Raw genomic sequence first — 16321 nt, 5'->3', positions numbered from 1 at the left:
ATCTACAGTGGACTATGTAGCAGTTTGGACACACGTCACTCAGCCAGAAAGACTGTATACAGTAGTTTTATTACTTGTTAATTTGTGTTTTTTTAAATCTGATATGCACAGTGGGTGAACACAATACCAGTTATAACTGTACAATATAATGCAATCTAATACAGCAACCTTGCAACAGATACTGTCCCCCTCTAAAGGCTTATGTCAAATGTGACTATCAGAGTGTTGTTGATTGAACTTTGGTCATTTTTGGGGCTGTAACTTGTGGTGGTGTTGTAATATATATAATATACGTAATTATAGCCTAGGTGTTCCTGTAATTTTGTCTAACCCATAGGCCTGTATGTGCAAAGGTGTTCACAGCCATAGTTATGGTTCAGTTTAACTTAATTCAACTGGAATACATTTTGACTGATCTAAACTAAACAACAGCAGAATTTAGCCATGATTGTAGGAGGAGAGGCAACAGTGACCTGATCATATACTGATGATACTGAGACAATAAACATATAGAAATATGACACTTAATTAATCTGTAGGGATTCCGTGAATTGCCAAAGGACACTTCAGCAGAGTGAATGCCTGCCAATACCTGAACCTGCTTCTGTTGGTTGAAAGACGGCCTATTGAACCAGAAGGCCACCCTGATGTGCAGGCACCTTTAATGAACAACTGCTTTTAAAAAAACAAATAAAACCCCACCAAAACTATATATATATATATATATATATATATATATATATATATATATATATATATATAGACATATATATAGACAGTCTCCTGTCTTTAGTACAACAAGAAATTATCGATCCAGTGATCTATTATTGAAAAGATTAAAATGAGAAATGAGATGCAAAAATTTGTTTTGTAACTATGCTGCAATCAACTGCTTTAAAATTCCTATAAAATTCCCTGTGTAATTCCTCTAATTTCACACATACAGAGTGTATACAGAGTGCAGCTTTATAAAACCCAGAATTAGTATGGGATTTTCAGATCGTGAAAAAAAAGAATGTGTCTTTTGTGCAAGGGTTCCCAACCTGGGAACTGAGACCCATATGGGGTTATGAGATTATTATCAGGGTAGGAAAGAAGAAAAAGCAAAGTTCAGTTGCACAAAATTACATTAGTTTTTCAGCCTTTTCTCTAATCGTTGTTTTTTTCCTTACTCTACTGCATAGTTTTATATCTTCGGGCCTCTAAGAATATTCAAGTCAAACGGTCAAAAAGGGAAAAGTTACTCTGAACTACTCACAACTCATGTAACCTTTGACAAGGGGTCGCAAGTCGATATTGCTTTGTAGGAGCTAAACAAGGTGAGGAATCACTGCTTTGGGGCATGCTGTAAATTCTTTTTTTCTATGGCTACCCACGTTCATTCACATACAGTAAGCATAGTGATTTCATAGCTCTTTCATCTACAGAAACTAAACACTAAACCAAACACCTTATCGTTTAATTTTACATCATTCAATCATTATCACAAAATCCCATTTTGAGTGTCGAAGAGCCGCATTACTCACAGCAAGTGTTAAAAATCCCAAAGAAGACAAGAGTATTTTAGTTTCACCACAACCCCCTAATCTTTCTTATGGATTTATTATTTAAGAAATGTCAAGGCATTATTAGGAAATCAACATTGATGCCAGTCTAAGGAGTGGTGGTTTCCCAAACTGGAACCTCCAAGGGCCCAAGAGGTAGCTGTAGGTGATTTCCATTAAAATGAATAATGGTTCAATCTTATTTTGTCAGTCTTAATGCAATCACAACAATAATCCGCCTGTCTTCATTTATTTGCAGGTTTACACTTTGTAATGTCATGTAATGCCATATAACTGTGTTTTTTTTTTGGATATTGTAGACTATCTGTTTTTCTCAAAAACAAATATGCAAATTGCACATCACAAGACAGCACTTTCCACTAACTCCCCGCGACGTTATTCTACACAAAATCAGATCTATTTTAAAAAATTATATTTGGGACACAGTCTTACCAAATGGATGGTGCCTGCTCTGTAATGCGGTTATTTTTAAGTAAAAAAAAAAAAAAACCCCACAAAGTGTATGTAGTGTAACTTCTGCTGTGATCTTGCCGACAGCCTTCAGTGACTGGTGCGTTTGAAGGCGGATGGGAGGCGGAGGAGTGTGTCCAATGGCGCGGCTGAGGAGGCGGTGTATGGTGATAGAGAGAGGCGGGCTGCAGCAGCCAGCTGTTGGAAAGCAGCGCTCCTGAACCATCCGCTACTACTGCACCAGGTGAATATCTCTACATCTACACCGAGACCAGGACACGAGGCAAAAGACTTCTGCTCGGTGAGACATCTGCGGGTTTTTTTTTTATTATCTGCGACTTTTCCTGTTTGATTGGTTCTCGATCAAGCGGGTGAAGCTCGGAGTTGAACAGAGATCGAAAGCAGGTGAGATCAGATGTTTTTTGTTTTTGAAGGATGTGCGTGTAGTTTTTTAATATCCCTGTTGATAAGGCAAATGTAGTTTGCTGTGTGGCAGTATTTATGACACAGCTGTGAGTAAAGTACCTGTTGCTGTGTTATTGAAAGCAGCCTATAGATGAGGCTATATTTGACAGGGATGCTTGGCAACTCGGGGACAGACAGGCTATTCTTAAACGGTGTATTTTGAGTGACGTCAGCAATTTATTAGGCCTAATTATCCTCAAACAAATTTTTGAGCTATGTATTTTTACAGTTTTTATTTTTAGCGCCGAATAGCTTGCTGTGCAAAATGAATCCGCGTCCTTTGGATGTAGACACATCCCATGACTCTTTGAGTCCATTCAACCTAGACTGGTTCGACTTTAAGAAGCATCTCAGCTCAGTTTTTCCACATTTATTCTGTGTTATAATTATTAGCATACCCCCTCCCCGAGTTTTATTGCCTCATGAGATATGAGGAGCAAAATTACAATTAGTCACTTAATATTAGATAGATAGATAGATAGATAGATAGATAGATAGATAGATAGATAGATAGATAGATAGATAGATAGATAGGTAGGTAGAGAGACAGACAGACAGACAGACAGACAGACAGACAGGTATACAGATAGACAGACAGATAGACAGACAGGTATACAGATAGACAGACAGACAGACAGATAGATAGATAGATAGATAGATAGATAGATAGATAGATAGATAGATAGATAGATAGATAGATAGATAGATAAGCTGTTTTTGTAACAAATTTACTGCCTGCCATTGTGTCATTCAGAGCAGACAAGAAGTTTCCTTTGTTGCCATTAAGGTGTGTCTCATCTTCACTTTCTCGGATCTCGGAAACAACTTCGTAAAGTCATGAAACACTTTTTTTCTATGTTCATGGAAAGATCAAATGTTAAGTCATGTCTGCATGTACTACTGCTATTCTGGCTCTATCAAAAATATCAAGGCAATTCAATTATCTCCTGTTAAAATTAGACAAATATTTCCTCACCATTGCTCTGCAAAGGCCTGGTGAGCGCATGAACCGCCTGACTCCCCTGAAGATGACACACATGGAGAAAACACGCATGTATTTATCCTGGTATACTGATGCTTTAATGTCAACAAATGTTATTCTTTAGCTTTGCGCACAAACCTCAGTGACAAATGAAGAGTTACACTAGGGAGTTCCTCTTCTTAAAATACATTTCGGGTTTGATTTGAGTGGGTAAGACTGTGCCAGTGACATTTCAAAGTTTAAAAAAAAAGTAAAATCTTTTTAACTTGGGTTTGGGAGGATTTATGTATTGGTTCATACTAAATTTGGTGCCCGTCTTCTATTTTTGGAGACAGTTTTGGGCCTGGTTTCACATTTTACCATCTTAACACAGGACTTGGATGTGACTAACACAGAAGTGACTAAAATGACTAAAACAACGAAAACAAGGCAGCGCACCAGCTCGGTTAGCTGTCATTCACACCGCTGCAGTATTGCTGGTGTTCAGTAATGCAGTAGCTATACTAGGTACAGCTTCTCTTTTGATTGCTTTTTATTGTATAATCACTACATGATCGAATGAAAAGTATGAAAAATGTATTGCAGCAGCAAGACACTGGTGCAGAAACATAAAGAGAGTTAACTAAATGGATTATTGTTGCAATATTTTTTTATTCCCTTGGGAAAACTGATAACGCTGATTAATCTGGCCATTATATTTAGCCATATTTAACAACCAATACTGCAAATGGACCTGTGTGACGGAGAAAATGTAATTGGGTGTTCTCGGAATCTGCTTTGCCACCATTAGCTTCTTTGGCTAATATTCTTACACGTGTTTACCATATTTTTGAAACATTTACCAGCCATCATACTCTGAATGACTCATGGAAAGAAAACCGTTGAAGCAGAACCCTCAATACTCTAGAAATGCCCCACTTATTTTCCCCTTCTCATTCATGCATACAGTTCACTGCAGCAAGAAAAACATCCAGTGCGATACATTAATGAGTATCATCACAACAACTGATCAAACATATGATCTTTTCTGTTGATGCATAAGCTTGTAGTTTTCTGTGCATGTGCATTGTTGTCCCAGTGAGGTCCCCAGTGATTAGCCAGAAGCTCCCAGGGCATGCTACTGTGTGCTGTGTCTGTGCTCACTTTTTTCCACTGTCTCGCCTCTGGGAAGGCATCTGACAAAGGTGCTGTCTATCCCTATAGAAGCCTGAGACCCAGGGGCAAGTGTGCAATTATTGCACTATTACAGGACGCTAGTGATTCTGTTTTACATTGACATCTTGCGATAGTATTTTTGGGACTAGTAGACGACATAAAGAATTTTTGTCTTTTTTAAAGATCTCCTAATTCATTTAATTTCCATGTTTTCTCAGTGATGAGCGTTGACCTTAGAGATGAAAAGTCACAGGCAGTAGGTGTGTGCTGCTCGGCTAGCTCTGGTGCATTCACAGACCTCAAACGGCAGTTGTCATATGGGAAAACATCCAGAATTAGCAGATGTCTGAGGGACAGCCAGGCTTTTCCTGCCTGTCTCGGCCTTTAGGCCTTCGACAAACCTACTAAACCACATACGGTTTTATAGCTAACTCCATACCGTTTGACTGGAGGTGTAGTTATATTTACCCAACTAGTCATGTGTTTTAACAGGGCTGTCTGTGGCAGTGATAGTTGTCGTTGGTTATATCTGAGAGGAGAGGTACTTTCTGTAAAACCCTGTGATAAAGATCTTTCTGCCCTGTCCCACTTCCCTCTCTTCTCACCATTAACATGCCTTCATATGAGGTTAAATTGTCTCACTTCTGGTCCAAAAAACAGAACAGCCTGACCTGAGTTAAATTCTTTGTGGTTTGTCAAGTTGTTAGTTAGACAGACCAATGCTGTTTTTTGTGGTCCTTTACTTATGAGCAAGAGCTATTTCTCCGCAGTGTGCCCTGTTATACCGTAGAGACAATGGCAGACGGGTTCATCTGCAGCTGTTGGTGTTGAGGTGTGTCTTGTCTCTGCAGCATATTCAGTACAGTGGACATCACAGGACTTTATAAGGTAATAATGAGGGCAAAGAGGTGGATTCCTCCAGAAATGCCCTAGATGCCTGTGTGCCAAGCTTACATTGAGGGACAGCGGGCACTTTAGGGGTCGTGGGAACACAGGCGCCACATCCGCTCAGGCACCATCAGGAGGGACAGGGAACTAAATATAGAGAAGTCCAATACATGTCCAGTATTAAGGGGAAAAACCAGTGAAAACTCCTCTGGGCTTTGGAGAAGCACTGTATGGTCAGGTCACAGGAGTCAGACCACCACTTAATGTAGTTGTTTGACTGATAGTGGAGTGTTAAATGGAGATTACTCATACATAGAGGACATTTATGTATACATTTGATTTAGTGTTGTATGGTTTTGCAGCAAAGTTACTTCATGGCTGTCTCCCATAATGCAAAGGGTGAAAATTATATAATTAACATTTCTCTAAAGTGTCCAGCTCTGTACGGTCCTGCAGGGGCACAGACAGGGCAGCGGGTTTTCTAGACCTTGAAAAAACAGAAAAACAGCGGGTGTGAGTTTTGAAAATGGACATTCTCAAGCCAACCACAATCCATCCGTGCCTTTGCCTTCTGCCCCTCCAAATCTTGCCTTTTTTTCTGACCTGGCTGTGCATGAGAGAGGAGTGGGTGGCTTTTAGCTCTAGCCATCTTTCAAAAACACACCGTTTTCCTTCTACTGTTTGGTTTAAGCTATTGCCTGCTGAACCTTTAAAAGGAGCTATCGACTGTATTTTTATCCCTGTCTCTTGGGGCTGTGTGGTGCAGTCGAACACTGTGCTGCTGGGCCAGGGGTAACCCAGACGGTGGGGGTGTCAGACTGTGTGGACTGCTGGCCCGGCAAGGGCCGCTCTAACTTTAGACCGCATCGCCTCATGGTGGTAAAAATAAACACCCTGCCCTTACCAAGGGGGAAGGGACTTGAGTCACTTAAACTAAATGGATGACATTTTCCCACCAGAATTATATGAACGGGAAGAGAAGTATTATTGAATATTTGTACTGTTGTTATTGTAAAATGTAGATACATATACACAAGAATAAACCATTAGTTCAGTGGCCACTGCGTATAAATGTGACTTTTTCACACAACTTTTATTTTCAACATATTGTATTCTGCTATAATATTGTTATATTTTCTTTTACAGGTGTCAGAGTGTCAGACGGCAGAAAAAATGGGAAGAAAGAAAATACAAATTTCTCGTATTCTGGACCAGAGGAATAGACAGGTGAGCCTGCAGGCAATATTTTATTTATATACAGTTAGAATCGAAACTACAACTTCTTTTTTACAGTGATATTTACGGTACGGTAAATTGACATTAGTACCTCATGTTTAGCATAAAGAAAGTGCAGGAGATGCAACAAAAAGTTGCTAAAAGGACTAAAATTGTCCCATACTGTATAGTCATAGCTGAGAGTCTGAGAGCAATGTGATAGTTGTACTGATTTGGATATAAAAATATGTTTTGTACATTGTGCGGTAGGGACATAGCTCCTGGGGCTAATGTGTGTAGGCCTGATTTCTTAATACTGCAAGACTGTGGAGGAAATATCACACTATGATATCTAGAATGATAAGAGACAGTAGTGAGATCAAAGCTACATTTCACAATAATTGTAGCATGCATACTTCATTTTCTCACTTGCATATCGAGGGCTAATTGGAGCCAAATGGGTGTAAATGTAACATTGGGGGACTGTGTGACTTACTTTATGAAAATTAGAGTTTTCTCTTGACAGAAGGACAGAGCCGATTCTGTGAAAGTGAGATTTTGTTCAGTGCCAAAAGGACAGTAATGGCACTTATGCTGTTTCACACTGAACAAAGTGGACTGAGCACTTTAACAGCACAACATAAGCGGAAGAAATATGATTAAAGCCTAAAAAGAAGATATATTTGACATTACAATAGAGGAAGTTTTATCAGTTTGCTGGATGATGACTCTTATAACGCAGATTATACATTATAATCTTGACGTCAATTTACAGTCAGAAGTTACATATATTCTTCAGTCGCCACCTAGGTAATGCCAGTGCAATACAGCAATGTGAGAGAAATGTTCACATCATGCTTGTAACCTCGTAATTAATATGTTAATCGGTACACATAAGAATTCAGTGTAGACATCAAGAAAAACGTATTAAACTCTGCTCAGACTGCTGGGAAATATGATTTGTTTCTCATATCTGATCTATAGAACTGAATATTCTTTGGTGATAAGGTTTGTTTTGGGAGCTTTTCCATATCTGAATTGAAGGTCTGAGGTGGACAGTGTTGTATGCCGTACAGATTGCAAAGCCTTCTGGGGCAAACTTGTGATTTTTGACTATATAAATATACTTGACTGCCAACACTGTTTTATATGTATTTGCAATCAGTTTGGATTTGTGTGTTATGCTTTTCCATTTAAAAAAAAGCATTGTTTTTTTTTCCAACTCTACCTTTAGCAGCATTATTTTCAAACAGCAGTAATCATCAATCTACATTAATCTAATAACAGGCTGAGTATGTGGCAGCTAATCCAAGTTGGTCAAAAATTTTAAACCTCTGTATGTTTTTCGTGTCACAGGTGACTTTCACCAAGCGTAAGTTTGGTCTGATGAAGAAGGCCTATGAGCTGAGCGTGCTGTGTGACTGTGAGATCGCTCTCATCATCTTCAACAGCACCAACCGTCTGTTCCAGTACGCCAGCACAGACATGGACAAAGTGCTGCTCAAGTACACAGAGTACAGCGAGCCACATGAGAGTCGCACCAACACGGACATACTGGAGGTACTGTCCACGTTGCCATTAAAGGAAATGACAGTGAAGCATGATTTAGTATTAACAAAATAATATGTTAATACAAAATACTCAAAAATAAAACAAACAAAATATTTCAGAGCAGGAAGTGTGAACATGAATTTCAGGTTGCAAATTTTTACAAGAAATGATATACTGTAGATGCTATCATTGTGGGTAATTTCCCATGTACACTTTCTGTTCTGTATCAGACTCTGCGTAGGAAAGGCCTCGGTCTCGATGCCTCAGAGCTCGACAGTGAGGAGAGCATGCAGGTGGCCGCAGACAAATATCCTCTCAGCGAGGGCATGGATCTCTCAGTGGCTCGCCAGCGCATCTATGTCAGTCCACACACACTTCTGCTATTGCACATTCACCACATGCACAAGCATTAGCACAAACACACACACACATGCCAAAATGACCTGAAGTTGATGTGTTTGAATGTGAATTCTTCTAATTCACAGCTCAAATTTTTCTTCACTTCCTGACAGTTTTTGGACTGTTTCCATTCTTATGCTGTTACTATACATGAATTTTGCTCTTCAGGCTCCATCACTCCTCTCACCGGAGGCCCAGTTCCTAGTGTCTGCAGGCTGTGAGAACGGCTTCCCTAACTCCTCTGGATCCAGCATGGCGTCCCACAGACCTGCAGGCTTTAAATCTCTGACATCCAGACCGGGCTCTGCCAGCCCTGCTGCGCCACATGCACACACAGCGTTCACGTCTCCACACTCAGGTGAGCAGAACCGGCCGGTCCTACTGAATGAAACATTACCAGAATCATTTTAATCACAAAGTGAAAGTGATTTGCAGGATATACAGGAATTTGGTTTGTGACTATTTTCACAAAAGCATGTCAATTCAAGACCAACAGATGACAAAGGGACCGTGGATTCCACATACTTTACAGTACATACTATGGAGAGTAATCTATAATTATCATTATAATGTATATATGTGTGTATTACTATGTACTACATTCCATAATTGCAGCCAGAAATTGCACTTTTTATGACAAGGAGGAGTAAAGTTTAATAGTTACCTAAATCATCCAATTTCTTCTATGTGATTAATGTATTTTGTACTCATGTACAGTACCACTATTTGACTCCTCAGAGACTCTGTGCCATTAAAAGAGTTTCACTGCAAAATGAAATGTACACAATTCGAAAAATGTGACTCTTACTATGAGATGATTGCTGGCATTAAATTAAAACTCTTCACTGAATGGAAAATATTAAATAATAAAATTTAATGGTATTGAAGACATCAGCAATTCACAACTGTCCATTTACAAATTGGCAATGTGTCACAGAATATTACCATTTGTTAGCGTATGTTTGAAATATAGAGCAATGAACATTTTTCCTGCTTAAAAATAGATGCAAAACATTTGGCGTGAAAATCCATTAAACACTCTTCTAGGGTCTTGCTAAATGCTTGCTGTAAAATTCACATGTCTACTGTCAACCTTTTGTGCAGCTGGCTGTGAACTCACAGGAAGCGTGTGTGTACGTGCATGTGTGTGCGTACTAATCCACACATGCAGTCGGCCTGTTTTGTGAAACTGGCCCTCCACCAGTGTGACAGTGGCTGTAACAAGTTCTGTGGTTTCTGTACAGAATGCATCACACCTGCCAGTCATGTCAGCCTCTTTTACAGTCTTTATTTCTTTATTTGGACGCACTATGATGTAATTAGACACTTATCACTGACAGTCATAGTATTTTAAAATGTTAATATAAACTGTGTTTCTAATAATTGGCACTGATTTTTAGTTTACGATCAGTTCAAAATGGATTCTGTCAGATCGTCAATACACCAGAACATATAACAAACATTAACATGAACTTGTAAACGATAGCTGCTCATTGTCCCATAAAGATCAGATGCTAATTGAAGGGTCAAACTAAAAGAAGAAGTTCATTTTTATCACACTACACAGAAACAGAGGGAGGTGAAGAATGTATCACAGAGAATAAATTAGTCTTCTGTGAGTGAAACAAGCTCACATCTCTTTTCACTTCCTGCTCCTTTCTTTCACTGTGTAGGTATTGGCTACTCCGTGTTCTCCCATGGCAACCTGAATCGAGCTCTGGATATGAAAAGCCCTACTCCTCTGAACTTAGGCGGTGAAAACCTGCGGGGAGATGCTGCTAATCAGGGCATGGGGGCCACACGTGCACACCACAGCTCTGCTGTAAGTAGCTGTTACTATTCACTGAGATCTGCACTAAAAGGTTTCAGTGTCAGAGAGTCACATATCTCACAGATATGACATTCATATTTTATGCAGTATGTATGCAGTTTATGTCACTGTATCACTACAAACTTTAGATTTTTAGTTTGGCTGTTTTTCTCTCCTGGTTCATCAGAGGGGTGTCTTGTACCAGGGCCTGCACAGCGGCAGCTCCATGGTAGCCATGGGCAAGGCAGGGCTGCTGGGTCATAGTTTGGGTGGCTACGGCCTCCCATCTCATGGAGCCTCTGGTACGTCTGCTGTGTATCATCTATTCTATGGTAGATTAGGGTGAATAGAGAAAACCTGAATTCAATAAGAGTAAAAGTAAATGTAAAGAAAGAATTCAACATTTTGGGAAATATGCTTATTTGCTTTCTTGCTGAGATTTGGATGAGAGGATTGATACCACTCCCGTATCTGTCTGTTAAAAAATTATCTACAGCCAGCAGCTGGTTAGCTTAGCTTAGCACAAAGAGTGGAAACAAGGGGAAACAGCTAGCCTGGGTCTGTCCAAAGAAAACAAAATCTGCCTTTCCAGCACATATAGGCCTACAAAAACCAAGGTGCAAAAAAGATATAACATGTTAATTAGTGAGTTTTAGAGCTAGGCTAGCTGTTTCCAGTCTTTGTGCTAAACTAAGTTAGCCAGCTGCTGGCTATAGCTTCATGCTTAGCTAGTAGAGACATAAGATTGGTATTGATCTTCTCATGTAACTCTCAGCAAGAAAGTGAATAAGTGTATTTCCAAAAAATGTCGAACTATCGTCTTATAGTGCATGATCTATCCTATCATTCACTGATTCTGATTTATTAAAATCCATCGTGTCTTTTTTCATCTTTTAATTTATATCCACGTCTTTTCTTTTTTTCCAGAGTACAGTCAACCTAGTTTTTATCACCCTGTTAGTCTACAACGAGAAGCAGTGAACCCCTGGCAGCCAGCACAGCCACCTCATGAGCCCCATGGGCCTCATATAAGCCCAGGGTAAGGATATTAATGCATAATATGGTACCTCTGTGTGGATAAAATATGGAATCGTGGCAGAAAGTTGAATCCGCACACTGTTCTTTGCTCCAGCAATGTTTTTTTTATTCACTCTTGCTGTGTAACGTTTCGATCAATCAGATCTTCAGGCGCAAAAGAGCACTAACAAAAAATCATAAAATGATGGCCCATCAGCACACAGCCACAATATATGTGGCCTTAGAAGACAGTGACTTTATCATTGACAACAGGTGTCAACAACTGGAATACAAAACAATATGATAAACAGTTGGACCGAACAACAAAAAAGAAAAAAACAACAATATGAAAAAAACTATATAATCAAAAGAAATGGAGTAAAAAATAAATAGATTGCTAAAAAGTTTGAAGAAGAATATAAAGTAAAAACAAAGAAAATGAGAGAAATAAAAAACAATAATATTAAATTGAAAATAAATATGTAAATACATCATAAATACATAAATGATGAAAACTTACCAGTAATATTTGAGTGTGGAAAGACTGTGTTTAGCCGTGTTGAAGTGAACTGTCACTGGATTTTTAATTTAATTTTCTCCATAAAACATGGAATCACACATTCATGTATGTTCTTGTGTTACGTCTGGTTCATCTACTGGTTTTATTTCGCTTATTGTTGTTTATATGTAGGGAATAGTAGTATCCTTGTAGTAACTGTTTAATCCATGATGCTGGGTATATTTCAAATACCACTTTTGCGAACAGTTGCCATCATGCTGCAGCTGATGCACTTAAGACAAAATTTGCAGAATTGGTGATGTTCAAACTCAGACATTTCTTTTGTCTTTCCCCTTGTTGTTTGTAGGATGTCCAGTGGAGGGTGCTCCTTCCCCTCCCAATCTTGCTCCTCAACCTCTCCGCATCTGCCCTCCCTCAACCTCAGCATCAAATCGGAGCGTAGCTCTCCTGAGCACATGTCCTCGCCCACCTCCCCTCCTCTACACCACCTCAGGCAGCACTCTCCGATGAGCAACCCCGATTCGGCTCGCCTTACCCCTCCAGAAGCCCGTCCAGCCAATGAGACGAAGGAGTTTCCCAAAGCTGGCTACCCGCAAGACGAAGAGGAAGGAGGGCAGCCGCTCAGGCAGTTACAAATAAGTGATGGGTGGCAGAGATAGCTGGCTGCTGCCATCTAACACCATCTCCCATTCAATCAACTATCTTCCATCAAAACACCCACACACACACACACACACAGTATAACACAGAAGATAGCGAGATGGGGTCGATTTGTCCCCATCATCCCAGAGAGGAACGCCTCTCTTTGTCTCCTCACACAGAGCTGGTCTCTCCTGAATTTTCTCTGCATCACTTGATTGATCCCATGAGGAGACAGATGCATACAGACATTTGCTTTTTGTTTGGTTAGGTTTAGTTTTCTGTGTGGAGCAAAAATACAATTTGAAATGTGTTAGTTTTGTTCTGTGACTTTGTTGAAGTTAGCTACGGCAGCACATCGTGGACCAGCTGAATTTCTGCAAAACCGGCTTAGCCTTTAGCCCCAAATCAGTGACATGGTCTCCCCACATAAAACCAGTTAGATAATCACCTGTCACTGGAGCCTTGGCCTTTTTTGAAATACACTGGGATATTTTAAAGGATAAGTTCACATTTTTCCAAGTCTGTCTTAGAACAATACTTGCCCGTATGTACAAATAGTTTTTGTTTGCTGCAATTGTTCCTCCTGTCCATACAGGCCGTGAAGAGATCCCTTCATAATGCAATTCTAATATAAGAAATCCACAGTCTTTATTCTGTGCAGTCTAAAATTCAGCTAATAGGAGGCTTCAGCAGTCTGAGGTAGTGAAATCAAGTTGGTATCTTTACCACTTTACAGAGTAACCCAACGAGGGGGTTTTCTACTAAAAATACTGTAACTTGATTTATCTGACTCAGACTGCTGAAGCCTCATATTATTATTATTATTAGGATGCAGTTTTACAGAGAATGAGGACTGTGAATTTTGTCCCCCATCTCATACTGTACATTGGAATCACATTAAGCAGGGGATCTCTTCAGGGCCAGCATGGACAGGAAGAACAATTACAGCAAACCAAAAACTGTTTCAATGTACATTTGGACATATGGGTATTGTTTTCAGACAGACTTGAACAAATGTGAATCTATCCTTTAGAAATCCTGGGCATTAGTGTGTCTCAGGGACTTGGATGATGGCTTCTTTAGAAAATTTAAAAACTGACTTATTTCTATGTGTGCTTGTAAGACTATAATTGTGGATAAGCTAAGCTTTAGTTGTGTTATTCCTCCAAATAATGCTAGTTCTTCTTTTTACTTTACGCGATCAATAATGAAAGTTGTGGCAGTCTACTTCAACTAAAGACCAAAGTGTTTAAATATTGTCCCTATGCATTGCAATCAAATACTGCAACAGCCAAAGACATTATGTGTTTGTCTATATTGGGTCTAATTTCATTTAAGTGATATAAAAATGGTATCAATTATTTTCTTCATTTGAGGCTTCATTTAGTAACTGCATATTGTAGATATTATTAATGACATTACTGTCTTATGGTATTTACAAATATATGAGACACTGTGCAATGAATGAGTCTAAATATTCATGGATATTTCATAAAAAACACAAATTACATTTTTTTTATTGAGGAATGTTTGGTTTTCATTATATCTGTAAATGTACTTTGCACTGTATTTTTGTGCATTGGATTTCTGTGTGTTTTAGTTTTACATATTCAACTTTTGTTCTGACAAAATGTACTCAGAATTCGGTTTTGAATGAATTTCCACTTATTGTCCACAAGGGGACATCTTATTTCACAAAATTTTGAATGAGAGAGTGCAGAGCAGGGAAGACCAGCCTAAACTATTGGTGATTAATTATCTAATGAATCTCTGTGACAAGACACAGGTTCAGTGCTTCACCCTGAAGACATTTAACAAATAAATCATGACAAACTCTGCAGAGATTCAGTGAGCCGGCTGGTGGAGGTCTTCAAGTGCTGCTGTGGAATTAGCTCTTTTTTTCATTTTTTATGCAGTTATGTGGATTAATAGCAGCATGAAAAACTAAATTATCAGTATTCTGATGTTTTGGGTTGAGTTATTATATGTTTGTTGAATGCTTCACTAGCAGAACAGAGATAGATTTTTATTTGACATTTGTTGTGATTCCTTTTAAATAAAAAAACAGTTTGATTTGTATGTTTGCCCTGGCCTGCCCTGGCCTGCTTTTTTCTTTCTACAAAGGACATTTAGTTTATTATCTTTCTTTTGAAAGAAATGAAATTTTTTTTATTCTGTTTCCACCGGGTTTTTTTCATGTACATTCAGTCTGAAGACAGATAAAATGCTGTCCGCTGTGTAGCTATAAAGCTTTCATGTGTCCATTTATTTGGTCTTATTCACCTTCGTTCCATCTTTTGAACACACACACTCCCTCATTATCATGTCTGGCCCCTGTCAGGCAGCTCACTACGCAGCCACTAAACGAGAGGAACAAGAATGGACCACTTAAAGACCTGGAGACCTTTTGGTCTTCAAAACATACATGCAGCACGAAAAGGCTACAGTAACCACACCAGAACGTTTCCTTATGCCACCACTATGGAGCATTTCAACTGAAAGCAGGAGACGAGCCCCAGTCCATCTCTGTCGTCTCTCCCCCTGAAAAGAGAATCTCACTGGGGTCATGTCTGGTCTGCTCCCCTGAGACCAGGCCGGCCCAGTCTGTAGGGCATGTCTGAGTCCTGCACACACACGTGCGCGCACACACACACACACACACACACACACACACACACTCACACAGGTTTCTATAGCAACCACAGCCAGTCATGGCCAGCTGCAGTCCACAGATCAGACTGAGGGGGCCTGAGGCCTCCAGCACAGATGCACATAATTAATGTGATTATATAGATATGTCAACCTTGTCAGCTTTCAGTTCGTTAGGCCGGACGCTCTCACAGACCTGTCACAGGCTCGGAGAGGAACACAGCTCCACAGATTATACTAGGTGAGGATATTTCTTCCAAATGTGGAACTACAATGCTCAAATTGTACTCCTCAATCATGTCATCTAACAATAAAATAAACATTTTCCCTGGAAAATGTCTTTAATCATTGCCAAGAGGAAAATGTAATACTATTGACCCCAATGCTAAATCCCAAACAGCCATAAAATCTGTGATGACTGACCCTCCTAAATGTCTTCACTTCGCAGTGACTTTGTGATTGTTGATATCCTCCAGTGAAGCACGTCCCACTGCACATAAAAAGACAGCGAGGTGGCCGTCCCTCCCTAAATTGGAGAATCTTTGTGGCTTTTGATTGGATGTGGAAGTCAAACGATATCACCAATAAATCATGTCGACTTTCAGACAGAGAGCCTCTCCAGTGTCGCTCTGGTGAAAGGTCACGTTCCTTAACTGTTGTTAAACGACTGGCATGTAAATGAATGTGCTGATAATTGCATAAAGCTTATACATCTGGTTTGAATGTTTTTAGGCTGCACTGACAAAATGGAGAGGATTTGGAAGATTTCCAGGAAATATAACAGTTCCTTTGGCCAAGTTGAGCATCCACAAACAATATTTCTTCCCAGACTCTTGAGGGGCATCAGGTTCATAGTAATTATCAGTGATTAAAGAAAGATCTTCTCAGGAGGTTGGGGGTCAGAGATCAGGACCCAGCACAGCGGCGAGACAATCCATTATCATGCATGATGTCTTTTGTCAACTGGAGCACAGATTTTTAAAAGTATTTTCCTGCAAGCATCTCCCACGCTC

The 16321-nt window shown here is 39.6% G+C and overlaps 1 protein-coding gene across 3 annotated transcripts; it reads left to right on the top strand.

The window, feature by feature from the left end:
* The first annotated feature begins 2102 nt into the window (after positions 1-2102).
* mef2b (myocyte enhancer factor 2b) lies at positions 2103-14927 on the top strand. 3 transcript variants are annotated; one of them, XM_044198879.1, is made up of 9 exons: positions 2103-2259; positions 6652-6732; positions 8077-8280; positions 8502-8630; positions 8839-9028; positions 10344-10492; positions 10668-10782; positions 11408-11519; positions 12364-14927. In XM_044198879.1, the coding sequence occupies exons 2-9, from the start codon at positions 6679-6681 to the stop codon at positions 12674-12676; spliced, it is 1266 nt and encodes a 421-aa protein (XP_044054814.1). In that variant the 5' UTR covers positions 2103-2259; positions 6652-6678; the 3' UTR covers positions 12677-14927. The 3 variants fall into 3 exon arrangements, with proteins under 3 accessions (XP_044054814.1, XP_044054812.1, XP_044054813.1); XM_044198877.1 differs by having other exon boundaries at positions 2103-2316; XM_044198878.1 differs by having other exon boundaries at positions 2103-2420.
* The last annotated feature ends 1394 nt before the right edge of the window (positions 14928-16321 follow it).

Source organism: Siniperca chuatsi, linkage group LG6 (assembly GCF_020085105.1).
Source record: "Siniperca chuatsi isolate FFG_IHB_CAS linkage group LG6, ASM2008510v1, whole genome shotgun sequence".
NCBI classification, from domain to species: Eukaryota; Metazoa; Chordata; class Actinopteri; order Centrarchiformes; family Sinipercidae; genus Siniperca; species Siniperca chuatsi.
Note: the sequence above shows the minus strand (reverse complement) of the source record. Positions and strands in the feature narration are given on the sequence as shown.

Coding starts and splice junctions, on each gene's coding strand:
- mef2b (XM_044198879.1), top strand. CDS start 6,679: ATGGGAAGAAAGAAAATACAAATTTCTCGTATTCTGGACCAGAGGAAT. Junction 9,029..10,343: donor GTTCACGTCTCCACACTCAG/GTGAGCAGAACC, acceptor TTCACTGTGTAG/GTATTGGCTACTCCGTGTTC. Junction 10,493..10,667: donor GTGCACACCACAGCTCTGCT/GTAAGTAGCTGT, acceptor CTGGTTCATCAG/AGGGGTGTCTTGTACCAGGG.